Source organism: Vicia villosa, linkage group LG2 (genome assembly GCF_029867415.1).
Source record: "Vicia villosa cultivar HV-30 ecotype Madison, WI linkage group LG2, Vvil1.0, whole genome shotgun sequence".
Classification (NCBI taxonomy): domain Eukaryota; kingdom Viridiplantae; phylum Streptophyta; class Magnoliopsida; order Fabales; family Fabaceae; genus Vicia; species Vicia villosa.
Genome location: NC_081181.1, coordinates 74,182,422 through 74,196,803, shown reverse-complemented (window position 1 = coordinate 74,196,803; position 14,382 = coordinate 74,182,422). Strand labels below are relative to the sequence as shown.

The window sequence follows — 14,382 nt, the reverse complement described above, 5'->3', positions numbered from 1 at the left end:
AAGATTCAAGTGGCTACATCCTCAGGTACTACAAAGAAGAATTTCAATGGGAGGTCAGATTCCAATGTTGTGTATGGGCAGAAAAGGATAAAACATGATCAATCTATTGGAGCAGTTCTGAGCTCCACACCGGCGCCTCAACAAGGTCGTCAAAACAAACAAGATACACCCAGACGTCAATTCACAAAGATCAATATGTCGCTAGCTCAAGCCTTACAGCATCTGCTAAAGGCAAATTTGATCACCCTAAGGGATCCTCCTAAGAATCCTAACACCTCTACTCCTAGTTACAAGCCCAAAGCGAGGTGCGCATATCATTCTAATAGTCCTGGCCATGACACAGAGAATTGTTGGCCGTTGAAGAACAAGATCCAAGACATGATCGACGCTGGTGAAATTGAGTTTGACCCTCCTGCAACTCCCAATGTGATCACTGCCCCCATGCCTAATCACAACAAGATCGCTAATGCTATGGATGGCTAGAAAGATGAACTTTTAGATCATTAGATTTACTTTCATTTGCAATTTCTTTCCTGTTTGTTTAAACATTCGGCTTATGATAGACATTATCTGTTTTAATAATCATCATCAGTGCATTGCATATGTTTGTCTTGAATAAATTATTTCGCTATCACTCATTTTAAAATTGTGTCTTTACTTTGCATATGTTTTGTGATACTCGACTCCTGCTAAAACTGTATGCCTTTTGAGGGAGGATGACGAAAACGATACCGCAACCTCATACAGTATGCTTTTGAACGGACTGCACTAATGATGTACAGGCATTGTTTCAATTCCTAAACAGTGGAGATATAAGGATGTTAATCCCTCGTTAACCCCTTTGAGCCTAAGAAGTAGAAGTTTCTTTCTTGTACTAATTAAAACCCTCGATCATAACCCGGGGCAGGGCAGTTCTCAGTTAATTTGGCCGTGCATTCTATTTTAAGAGAATCATTCAGTACGCCTTTCAACAGAGGTCTCAATCACAAGCGTTCATCCGCATACATCAAAGAAATGTTGGAGATGTCAATCAAAAGCCAATGATGGTTCATCAATCATTAAGCAAGGCAGTCAATATCTTTCAAAAAGGAAAAATGAATGAAAAGACATATATACAAAGAAAAGCCTGCTAAGTCAAAAATCAAAGAGATGACTTAGGCAAAAATCAAGGCATCCCGCTGACTGTAAGCTCAAAATAGACAGTTCAAGCAAAAGTTAGGGATATCAAAAAAATGAAAAAAGAGAAGTCAATAAATTCCTGAACAACACAATGTTGTGACTACCAAAAGGAAGAAGTGACTGCCATCTCAAAAGTTCTCTTTGCTTGTGAACCATCATCATTATCAAAGGAGTAAATCCAAAAGTCTCTTGGAACCTGAATGCATAAGTTGAATTAACTGAGCTTAGGACTGAAGATCATCACGAAGAAGGGTGGGTACAATCAAATTTTGAACCTTTATCCTTTGTTTCTTAAACCGTGAACCAAGCCACGTTACAACCCTTGAAAATCCTAATTGAAGCATGGATAGTTCGAAAGCATACTGTCACCAAAAAAGGTATCCCGACTCCTTAAGGTTTACTACAAATGCTAGGTTGATATCCTGTCTTTACAAACATCATGTTTTTATAAATATCATGATCTTACATCTCCAGTTTTAATGTTTTTCAAAAACTCAAGACAGACATATGCATTGCATCTCATGAATTTATTATTAAACATATTCTGCTATATAATTTCAAATGTTAGCAACAGAAAGAATTTGCACAAGGTACGGCTAATGACTCAAAGTTATCCCGACCAACACAAATTACTCCAAGAAGCAATGTCTCCCACGTATACAAGGGGCATGGCACGTTTTGCCCGATCAATCTGGGGCAATCCAGTCAAGATTCCAAGAATCTCTCAAATTTCAAAATAGCCAGAGGCATATATTCCAAGTGGATTTCAAATTATTTGCCCGATCAATCTGGGGCAATCAAGTCAAGATTCCGAGAATCTCCCAGGATGCCAAAACAGTCAGGGGCATCATCCTAAGTTTACGATTACTAGGGGCATGTCGCCTATAGTACACACTTCATAAAGTCCTCGCAAGGTGAATCTCTTCAAGTTCCTACTAGCTGGGGCAAAGTTATACAAGGCATGTTCAACGCTTCGACCAATATTCATTGGTGTTTTCCAATCAATACGTGTCCAGGAACGGCAAGTGCTATAATCACTGGGGGCAATGTTCAAAGCGTCCATGTTTCTCCACAGAGTCAACTTCACAAGATCATACCCCCACAGAGTAATCTCCCAAGAAGATATCGTCAAACGTACTCGTCCAACAAAAGACATAGCTGCTCAACAGAGTTCACATCTTTGACATCGTCGGTTCCCCGACCATTTTCTCTTCTCCAAACATGGTTTGTTAATATCTCTAATCCCCAGTCAGGGTACATCAAGTTACTGATCATCCCCAAGCAGAAATCATAAATCCCCAGCTGTGTGTCTTCAAAACAAGACCAGGCATCAGAGTCGCAATGACCTAGAGATTTGTTTTCTCAATCAAGATATTTCAAAATAGCATAAATCATATTCATACATCATATATCTTAGTGAATTCATAACATACATACGTCTCATGGTATATGCATACGCTCTCATTCATTTCAAAAATTACAATACATGCATCACGGCATTGCATAAAACTAATGTTTCTTTTGCAGTCTACTTCTACAATCAAATGAATATTATCTTCTAGATATAGCGCAGAGATAATCAAGTCAACGATTTAATTCTGACGCTCATTCTATATGGAGATTTAGTTCTGATACTTAATTTTGGATATCTTCCAAAGATAGCTCAGAGATAATCAAGACAGATATTTAATTCTGATACTTAATTTTGGATAACTTCCAAAGATAGCTCAGAGATAATCAAGACAGATATTTAATTCTGATACTTAATTTTGGATATCTTCCAAAGATAGCTCAGAGATAATCAAAACAGATATTTAATTCTGATACTTAATTTTGGATATCTTCCAAAGATAGCTTAGAGATAATCAAGACAAATATTTAATTCTGATACTTAATTTTGGATATCTTCCAAAGATAGCTCAGAGATAATCAAAATAGATATTTAATTCTGATACTTAATTTTGGATATCTTCCGAAGATAGCTCAGAGATAATCAAAACAGATATTTAATTCTGATACTTGATTTTGGATATCTTCCAAAGATAGCTCAGAGATAATCAAGACAGATATTTAATTCTGATACTTAATTTTGGATATCTTCCAAAGATAGCTCAGAGATAATCAAGACAAAGATTTAGTTCTGACACTTAGTTCCGGGTATTCTCCAGAGATAGTTCAGAGATAATCAAGACGAAGATTTAATTATGATACTTACTTCCAGATATCATCCAGAGTTTAGTCCAGAGATAATCAACTTTTCCAAAGTCTAATTCAGCTACTACAAACGGTGCTGACACGACTGGAGATCTAATTCCATCATCGCGAACGGTTTGGACACGATCAATTTTCTAAGATCTAATTCAGTTACTACGAACAGTGCTGACACGATCAACCTTCAAATATCTAATTCTATCATCACGAACGGTGTAGACACGATCATCCTTCCAAGATCTAATTCATTTACTACGAACAGTGCTGACACGATCAATAGTCGAAGATCTAATTCCATCATCACGAACGGTGTAGACACGATCATCCTTCAAAGATCTAATTCAATTACTACGAACGGTGCTGACATGGTCAGTCTCCAACAAAAATAAAGGATTAGTCTAAAGCACGACTCATCCTTCAGCCTAATGCACGGTTTTCCAGACATCTGCTGATGCAAACTAGACCCAGTCTAACGTACGACTCAACCTAATTCTATTCCCCAGAAACAGTCTAACGTACGACACATTCTGACTCTCAAGTATATCAAGTTGGATGGCATCTTCAAGCCCATCTCAAATCATACATCTTCTCCAAACACCTGGATGGCATCTTCAAGCCCATCCCCGACAAAAGTCCCTACTTCAGTTAGGGCAAATTTCTTGGTATTCTAGTGTTCAATCATCTTCCACCTTCAGATACCGACTGACATACAAACCATTCTACATATTCAGGTTTAAGATAATTGAACAGGGGCAGCTGTCATATCCCAAAATTTGCCCATACTATTTCTCCTATTTAAATTCAGATCAAAGTATAAAGCTTAAAGACATCTCTCCTAAGCAAAGATCAGAGAATTAGGGTTTTTGTTGTTCTGAAGGAAAATCAATTAATCAATAGCTCCAAGGCATTCCATGTGGCTTATGATATCTCGCATTACCTCTATGACAAGTCTTAAGTCTCGGCTCAAAGGATTGGTCACTCAATTGTTCAGAAAGTCAACAGTCGATTGGATTGACCTAAAAGTCAACTATGGCCAAAAGTAAAGTCAAAACTCCTGATTTTTTGTCAAGATCCTCATATTGAAGTATCATTCACCATTTGATCAAGTATTGATCATGGTTCATCAAGGAAAGATCAAAAATCAACAAATCAAAAAGTATCTAAATTAGGGTTTGTATAGGAGAAAGTCAACTGAACTTTGACCAGCCATAACTCTCACATGGAACATCAAAAATTTTCAATCGAAAGCTCATTTAGAAGGAAATTTGATTCTCTACAAATTTGTATCTCACAGGCCAAGGCTAAAAATGCTTCATTTGGGAGATATGGACCAAAACATTATAGGTCCTTTTCAAAAGTCAACAAAAAGTCACTTTTTTCAAAAGGACACACAAGGAGCATGGAAAATTATTTTTACATGGTACCAAAAACACTGGTTAGAAGATCTTCAAAGGTTTCTAAAAAGTCATAGAACTCCTCCATACCTCAAAAATTGAGAGAGATAGGCCTTGTCAAAGTTGGACTATTTTGGAGGGAAAAATGTGAAGGAATTTGAATATTTTTGCAAATGGGCCCAATTTCTTTTATCCAAACTTGATCTCCAAGACATCCAAGGCCTCAAATCTGAATGTCACGAATTTTGAAATATTTAATTAATTTTATATGAATTTTTAATCATTTAAAAGTGATTTTAATTCATGGAAATTAAGAAAAAATCAAAAATTCAATTAGAAGTCTTGTACCAATCAAATCCAATCACCAAAGTATGCATTATTTCATAACAAATTCGTGCTCATATGGATTGGTGGAAAAAGATTGAAATTTGTCCAATTTAGAAAGATTTATAAAACAATTTCAATCAAAAAATCAATATTTGATTTGGTGGAGATTTAATCAAGTTTTACAACCCTAATCTCACCTCTATAAGTAATTGAAACTATCCTAATGCAAGGGGACGAAATTTTGGCCTCCAAGAACAACATTGAAGCTCTTGAAATCTCAAAAAAAAAAGGAGAATTCGGATTCAAGCTTATAAGCGAATTAAAAGAGTTTTGTTGATCCAGATACATCCCTTGAGGTTCTCTGATTCATTCCAAGACCTTAACACTCATTAACTGGTTCTTATTCGTGAAAGCATAACTCATAATTTCATGTTTTTTTGAACTTTTCGTTTTCATTGATTCATGCATGGTTAATGTGATTTGATGGCATGTACATGTTTATTATGATGTCAGTAATGATTTTGGATGGTTTAATCACGATTTAGTCACCGGTATGGCAAGTTGCCATGGCTAGGGTTAGTAAATCTTAAATTGGGGATTACTATGTAGAGACAATTATCAGTCCAATTAACAGGTTCAATGGACTCATGAGGCAATGTTTATTCGATCTGGGTTGTGTATGTGCGTTTGTTATTGATAGTTTTCAGGTTTTAATGGAAAAAGCATACAGCTACGGAAAAGGGCCGTGGGTAAAAGTCTGGCACCTAAGGCAACGGAGGGAGCTTGAAGATGACCTTGTGGCGTCGTTCGATTGGCTGGATTCGAATCCAAGGGGCGAGCGCGCGCTTCAAATTTTTAAACTTTTGTTTTAATTAGTTGCTGCATATATTATCTTCATAGTGGATTTGTTAAACAAGAACAAACGATGGCGCGAGTGGCAAGAGCGTTCTTGTTTATCAAAAGAGAAGGGGTTCGATCCATGGCCCCCAATATATTTTTTCAAATATTCTCTACAGGTTCCTGTGTGCCTCCCTCCTATGGCTTGCCATGCACCTACAGTTATCCACCATTGGATCAAAGATAGTCTGGATCTGAAGCACATGAGGACGAAAGACCACCATGGGGACTCAAACATGCGCCACATTCGATCATCTCAGCTAAGTTCCTTTTTTTTTCTTTTCTTTTATTTGTTTTTATTATTCAATTAAATTTTGATTATTTATTGATTTATTACTATTTTATTTATTTTTCTTTTAAAATCCTTTTACTTAATAAATAAAAATATTTCTTTTTATTATTTAAGTAAAGTTAGGTTTGTTTTTTACATATTTAACAATTAAGTTAAAATTAAGATTAATTTAGTTATTAATAAAGACGTTAATTATTTTTATTTGATCAGGGTTAGGTAATTTAATCGAGAGCATATTTTTGCCGATTTAATTAATTAGGTTGAAAACCAATAATTAATTAATTTGATTTTTATTCTATTAACCATGGTTAACTTGTGCTCTAATCAGGGTTTGCGAGAATTTTCCTTACACTGAAAAATATTATTTTTGTGTATTCTTTTCAGGGTTAGCAACAGGGTTTCTTCCGACTACGTGCCATGCCCCTTTAAAAGCTAAGTCCCGATTAAATTTCTTTATTATTTTCTTTTTCTTTCCCTTTTGTTTAAATACGAATATTATTTCTGTCTATTATTCCTCTAAATTATTTATTTTGCCTTGTCAAATAAAAGAATTGTCATACACTCACTGTCTGTCATTTCTTTTGCCAATTCTTTAATGATCAGGGTCAATGCTTAAGGCTCAAGGCAAATCTTTGCCCATCAACCTTCATTAATCGAAGCTAAGTATTTTTACCCTTTTCTCATATTTATACTTTTATTGATTAGAGTTAACCGTATTCGATGTCTGAACTATAATGCACTCACATATATCTTGTTTCGTATTTTTCCCACCTTTTCAGGGTTTGCCAATTGCCAAAGCTTCGAATAGTCGGTAACCCTAAACCTTGATCTTAATCATTACTTGTTCAGACTTATTGCTCTATTTCTCCCGCCGGTTTCATTCTCCCTTTCCCCCGCTGGTTTCATTTTCCTTTCCCCGTTATTGTTTAATTATGTTGCTTTATATTAATTGTTGTGGTTAGTAATCGTAGGGAGTGCAACTCTGAATTGAAATTAGAAACACCTAATTACAAGATAATTCTCTGAATCAAATCACGTGATTGTTGCACACACGCACACTTTTGGGGTAATCCCTCTGTTGCCTGTTGCCTTGTGTTTTTTGCAGAATAGCCATGTCCCTCGAATACGAGGATACCTCAGCCATGTTGCCTCGATAAATACAAAGGTCATAAGACCCTAATGATGCTGCCTTCGATACACCAATATGACCTCGACCCTCGGAAGTTGCCTACGAAAAGGCTGAGGTATCCTCTGGCTGCCTACGAAAGGCTATTCTGGTTCTTTCCTTAGACTACCTGCCTCTCTATGGCATGGGACAGTCTTATGGCGAACGAACTCTCTATGACCCTTCAACCTCCAAATGAAAGGCTTCCTGCCCTCTTATGGCATGGAAAGACCCTTTCACCCTAAAAGGCTAAAAGAACTGATTTTCTACATTATTAAGGTAATTGCCCCTAATTTCCTTGCTCTGGCTAAAAACATTTTCATATTCTTTCTCATAAACCTTCAAAATGGCTACGCTCATTTACGAGCTAAAGTCCGTATTCACTTCTTCTACATTTCTGAACGAAAAAGAGCAAAGCAATTAAGAGCCCATGGAAAACCATGGATGCGAAGGGTGCGTTACACCTTCCCTTTGCATAATTACCCCTCGGACCCTTTTTTTATTTAAAAGGTTTTTCCTGTTCTTTTAGCCTTTCTGATTAATTTGGATAAAATAAAAGTCGGTGGCGACTCTTGCTTACCGCAACATTTCGAATAAAAAAGTCAGTTCACCGTATTACAGCTATCCCAAACAACATGCAGCACTGCTTCCATATTTCTATATCTTGTGTTTAATGACTCTAATTTTTCTATTCTAGGTGACTTGAGGGATTACTTTAGCTCGAACTCCGTTGATCGGTCTGAGATACATTACAGGGATATTCTTGATGTCCTTAGTCCTGAGTTTCTAAGATCTTTGAAAACTTCCGGTCTGCCTAACCATCACATCAAACTTAAGGTCGGGAGTCCGATTATGTTAATGAGTAACATCGATCAATCTGAAGGTTTGTGTAACGGTACACGTCTATGAAATGTTGCGAAAGAGACTACAACAAACATCGTATACAAGGAGGTTTTCAATAATGTTTGAGGTCATATTTCTGTTTTTCGACGACTAATTCAAACTCAAAGCAGTGCTTACACTCCTCGCTACTGTATTTTTTGTGTTGTTCCCTTTGTTAAACCAGGGCCATTGTCGTGACCTGTGTTCTTTATGGTGGAAAGGCTGCAACTGTATTAGTCAAACTATATGTTATACTGCTGATTCGCGGTACATTATGAATCTATTACCAACATTGATATTATTAAATTTTTGTGCTTAGAACACATGATAATTGCTTTATTCATGCTAAAATGACTTATTATAACATAGCACTTATCTTGCTTATTTGACCTATTTCTCACATAAAAACCCCCAATTATTGAATAAACTATTATTGTGCAAGATTACTTGGCTTGGTTTGTTTTTGTGCAGGATTTGGCCTTAAAGCAAAAACTAGAAAACAGAGCATTCGCTGCAGCGAACTATATTTCGCTGTAGCGAACCCTAGGCACTCAAAGGCAAAAATCCAGAAACAGTGCATTCGCTGCAGCGAAAGGTAGCGAAAGGTAGCGAATGGTAGCGAAGGCCCGATTCGCTGCAGCGAACCATATTTCGCTGTAGCGAATGAAGTCAGAATCAAACTTCCCAGTTTCGCTAGCAGCAAGCAGTAGCGAGGTACATTCGCTGCAGCGAACCATATTTCGCTGTAGCGAACTTTGGCGGTTTCTAGAAGATTTGAATTTCTTAAAGCTGAAGAAAACATTCGCTGTAGCGAAATATCCTTCGCGTAGCGAACTCTGGCGGTTCAACAAAGACTTAACCCTGAAGCAAACGTTCGCTGTAGCGAACTTCTGTTCGCGTAGCGAACTCAGGCGGCCAGAACTGCTATAAAAGGAGCAGAACTCATTTCAGAAAGGATTCATTCAGTTTCTATCATTGTAACACTTTTGTAATAGCAGTAGAATAGAAATATAAGAGGTTTTTAGGGAGAAGGAGCTGGAGATACATCGAGAGTCGAGAAATCGTCATTGATGTCGTTCCAACTCAAATCTTCCATTGAGCTTCAAACTACCATGAGTAGCTAAATCCCTCTCTTGTTGGGATTGGTCGTAGTTCACCAAACAGTATGTATTTACTTTGATCATGGCGTTATATATAATTTATGTTTGAATCATTATCGTTGTTATCTTCGTTTTACCGTTTATTTCATGGATTGAATTGATATTGACAAATACGATTCTAATCTAGATCCAAGATAACAACTATTAAACTCTAAATGCTAGACATAGATTTAGGTTTAATATTCACTTCAAGTATTGAAACTTAATGCTACCGTATCGTTTAATAGGCTGAGAAATCGTCGATTAAACCATAAGGTAGAAATCTCAACAAACGTTTAGACATGAACTTTGTTGTGAGCAATACGTGATGATATTGAAACAAGCATACATTATGTATAAATGATCTCAGATTTACATATTGAATCGGTGGATGAAAACCAATTCCCAACAAGTCTATTCCTCTAAACTTATCTTTCGTTATTTACGCATTTTTACTTTCCGTAACTTTCAACCAAACAAACTTGAAACCTTATGCTTAGAACTATAGAAATTGTTGAACGGTTTTGATATCGCTCCAATCCCTGTGGATACGATAATATAAAATACTTACATTTGAATTGTACTTTCTACAACATCAAATTGGCGCCGTTGCCGGGGATTGGCGTTTAAGATATTAAAACATCGCAATCGTTTCTATACTTTTAAGCTTTGTGAATCTGTTTATATATTGTATATATTTTTCTGTTTTTCGCAACTTTTGCTCAAGTGTTTGGATAGGTGAAAGAAATTTTGTTTATGCTTCGAGGCAAAAGTTCAAAGGAACAACTTCTTTTTGATCCCGAGATCGAAAGAAAAATCCGAAAGAACAAAAGGCAAACAAAGAGGCAAAAACAACTATCCAAACAGAAAAACCAAAAGAAAGGAGCTTCTACATTAAATACTTCCTCAAATCATCCTATCAAAGAGACAATGGCCGAAGAAAACCATGTGGAACCACCTTGCGAAAGCAGCCCAAGACGGTTCGCTCATCTCACCAATAACCCAGCCGCACGACGAGCTGAGATGAAAACAGGTATGCTACAAATCATGTACGCTAACCCTTTTTCACGTTTGGACCATGAAGATCCATACACCCACCTCACCAAATTCTATGAGATCGCTGGTACATTAGGAACACCGGCAGCCGAAGAAGAAGTCGTGTTCATGAGACTATTTCCGCACTCGTTGATTGGGAAAGCAAAGGAATGGTATCATGATCAATCAACAGAAACCATGACCAATTGGAACGTTTTGGAGAAAAAAATTCTTAGCAGGTTTTTCTCACATAATCGATTCATGGACGCAAAAACAGCCATCGCCACATATACTCAAGCCGCAAATGAAACATTATGTGAAGCATGGGAACGTTATAAATCCATGCTAAGAAAGTGTCCAAATCATGGTTTTGATAACCTCTCACAAATCCACATCTTCCGCAATGGATTGCTACCTCAACCGAAACTCTTACTCGACGCAACAGCTGGTGGCTCGTTATTAGCAAAAAGCGCAGAAGAAGCAGCGGCTATTATCAACAAAATGGCTCTCACAGACCACCAAGTGCAACACAATCGAGGTAACGTGCAAAAGAAAGCTGGAATTTTGGAATTAGGCACGAATGACGCAATCCTGGCCCAAAATAAACTGCTCACTCAAACTGTGGAAGAATTAACAAAACAATTATCCAAGCTACCTCAACAACTCAAAGAAATGCACGGTTCGTCAAGCACATCACAACAAGTAGCTGTTTGTGAGTTATGCACAGGGGATCACCAAACTGGTTTTTTCCCTCCACTCAATGAAGAAGTGAACTATCTTGGAAATCAACAACAAAGGCAAACTCCATACCAAAATAACCAAGGTTATCCGTACAACAACAACACAAGCTATGGCCAAAACAGATCAAATCAATACCAAAGTTACACGCATTCAGACAAGCTTTCAAAGATAGAGGATACCTTGAATCAATTTATGCAACTGTCCATGGCAAACCAGAAAAACACCGATGCATTAATAAGAAATCTTGAAACGCAAGTTGGACAAATTGCAAAGCAACTAAGTGATCAACAAAGAGGTACGTTCACCGCATCTACTCAAACCAATCCAAAAGAGAATTGCAATTCAATCACAACAATAAAAGTAGAAGTGGTTGAAAATAAAGTTGGGGAGAGTGAAAAAGAAAAGATGGTGGTGATGGAAAATCAAGAAGAAAACAATGAAAAGAAGGATGAAGCAAAGGCGACCGATCCTGGACAAGTTAACTTACCAGTTACCATTGGAAATATCTATTTTAATAATGCTTTAGTTGATCTTGGATCAAGCGTCAATCTTCTTCCATTATCCACCATGAGAAAGATTGAAGATCTTCATTTGAGCCCTACGACAATGAAATTACAACTTGCTGACAAGTCAACCACAAAACCAATTGGCGTGATGAAAGACGTAATGATCAAATTGGAGAGTTTTCAATGTTCAACTGGCTTTGTGGTAATAAGCATGAACGGTAATGAAGACGGCCCTCCAATCTTAGGTCGTCCCTTCATAAAATTGGCAAGAATGATGATTGACGTGGATGAAAGGAAAATGAAGGTAAGGCACAAAGATGGAGAAATCAATTTCACATTGTTTCAACACAAGGAGGATGATTATTCCAAAGATAAAGCTCCTGATGAATTAGGCCTGGAAGCATTAAAAGAAATGGACAAGAAAGAAAGGCCAAAGTATGGTGGCAAGGACATTTTGACGAATTCATACAAACCACCATAAAGCTTACTCGAAATAGGCGTCGAGCTAACGACGTTAAACAAGCACTTGTTGGGAGGTAACCCAACTTTTCATTGCTTTCATTTCCTTTATGCATAATTAATAGATTAGTAGGAAGAAAATGGCATGACATAGCACAAAGAAAATTCTGCAGAAAACAGAATTATGCAGAGTTCGCTACGCGAAGCCCTGCTTCGCTGCAGCGAACGCAGCAAGTTCAGCAAAAATCTTTGCCAATCATGCCATCTTCTTCATTTTTTGTGTGTTTTCACTTTTGAGCTATAGATGACTTATGACCAATTCATGATGCTTGTTGTCCTCTAACGATGAATTGAAAGAAGAAGCATAGAGTGGAAGATCAATTTCACTTAAACCAAAAGAACAAGGTTAAGGACATGAGTTGAAAGGATTGCACTATCCAAGGTACATGTTTAATGCTTTCTTAGAATTTAGCATATACATGACATGAGTAGGCTGCATAAAACCAGTTCATTCAAACCTATGCCATGACATGTTTTCATATGAATCACTAAGTTCTAAAACAAGAAAGTGAGGTAACCTTCCATTGTTCACAATATGCTAAGGAGACTGATAAATTCTTGTTTTAACTCGTTTGATTCATGCTTAATCTTGCATTTATGTTGGTAATTGCAAAGACATAGAAGGGATCAAGGCAAATTCTTTGAAATTGAGCATAACTACTAAACCAAATATAGCCTCATTATCCCTTGTGAGTAAGTGATCTTTTGCAAACCCTTTTTGAGCCATATGACTATGAATCTATCATTGATGAACTGAAAAATACATTAAGTAAACCACTTAATGGATATTGTTCTATATCTTTGAAAATCATAAAAAGTTCATAAATGATAGATTCTATTTTTCCTTGAATAAAACCTTGAAACCATAATATCTTTTTCCAAATCTTAATGAGCATTCATAGCAAGTAAGGTGTTGTTCAAGTTGGGAAGAAAAGAGAAAAAATACTTTCTTCAAAAGAAAATAAAGAGATATGAGAATCAAAAGAAGAAATAGAAAGTAAGAAAAGAAAAAAAAAAGAAAAAGAAATGAACAACAAGAAAGAATTCAAAAAGAAAGAAACAAGAAAGGTAGGATGAGTGATATGTGTAGAAGAATCACAATTTATGAATGCTCTTCTAAAAAGAAAAATCAACAACCTTTTTGTTTCCATTACCCCTAGAAATGACACTTCCTTGGTACCTTGGCCACATTACAACCATAAAAGACCTTAGTGATCTATGTTCTTGCTTATCAACATATCTTGCTTGGATGAAAGTATGAATTGATCTAGATGTTAGCAAAATTTGTCATGTGAGAGATCAACATACCTCATCATTTTCACTTATACAAAAAGTGTGGTAAGTGTGATTCATGATTAACATGTTTAGTGCTTTGGATTGATTGACATGGTTTTTATGTGGAAGACTTGTTTCATGAATATGTCTAAGTACTAAAGGAAGTCATAAAACATTTATCCTTGGATGTTCAAGCTTCAAAGAGCCATGTGCCTCCTATACTTCATTGAGAAATTTGGTTAATCATGTGAAGGTGGTTTAGAAACTCTTGCTTTTGTTTTTACTTTGATTGAGGACAAGCAAAGATTCAAGTTGGGGAGAGTTTGATAAGTGCTTTATTCATGCTAAAATGACTTATTATAACATGGCACTTATCTTGCTTATTTGACCTATTTCTCACATAAAAACCCCCAATTATTGAATAAACTATTATTGTGCAAGACTACTTGGCTTGGTTTGTTTTTGTGCAGGATTTGGCCTTAAAGCAAAAACCAGAAAACAGAGCATTCGCTGCAGCAAACTATATTTCGCTGTAGCGAACTCCAGAAACTCAAAGGCAAAAATTCAAAAACAGTGCATTCGCTGCAGCGAAAGGTAGCGAATGGTAGCGAAGGCCCGATTCGCTGCAGCGAACCATATTTCACTGTAGCGAATGAAGTCAGAATCAAACTTCCCAGTTTCGCTAGCAGCAAGCAGTAGCGAGGTACATTCGCTGCAGCGAACCATATTTCGCTGTAGCGAACTTTGGCGGTTTCTAGAAGATTTGAATTTCTTAAAGCTGAAGAAAACATTCGCTGTAGCGAAATATCCTTCGCGTAGC

General features: G+C 36.8%; 1 protein-coding gene across 1 annotated transcript; it reads left to right on the top strand.

Annotated features, from left to right (window-relative positions):
- Nucleotides 1–10,416: 10,416 nt before the first annotated feature.
- On the top strand, nucleotides 10,417–12,249 carry LOC131649366 (uncharacterized). The gene has a single exon (XM_058919128.1). It carries the CDS (start codon nucleotides 10,417–10,419, stop codon nucleotides 12,247–12,249), a length of 1,833 nt encoding a protein of 610 aa, XP_058775111.1.
- The last annotated feature ends 2,133 nt before the right edge of the window (nucleotides 12,250–14,382 follow it).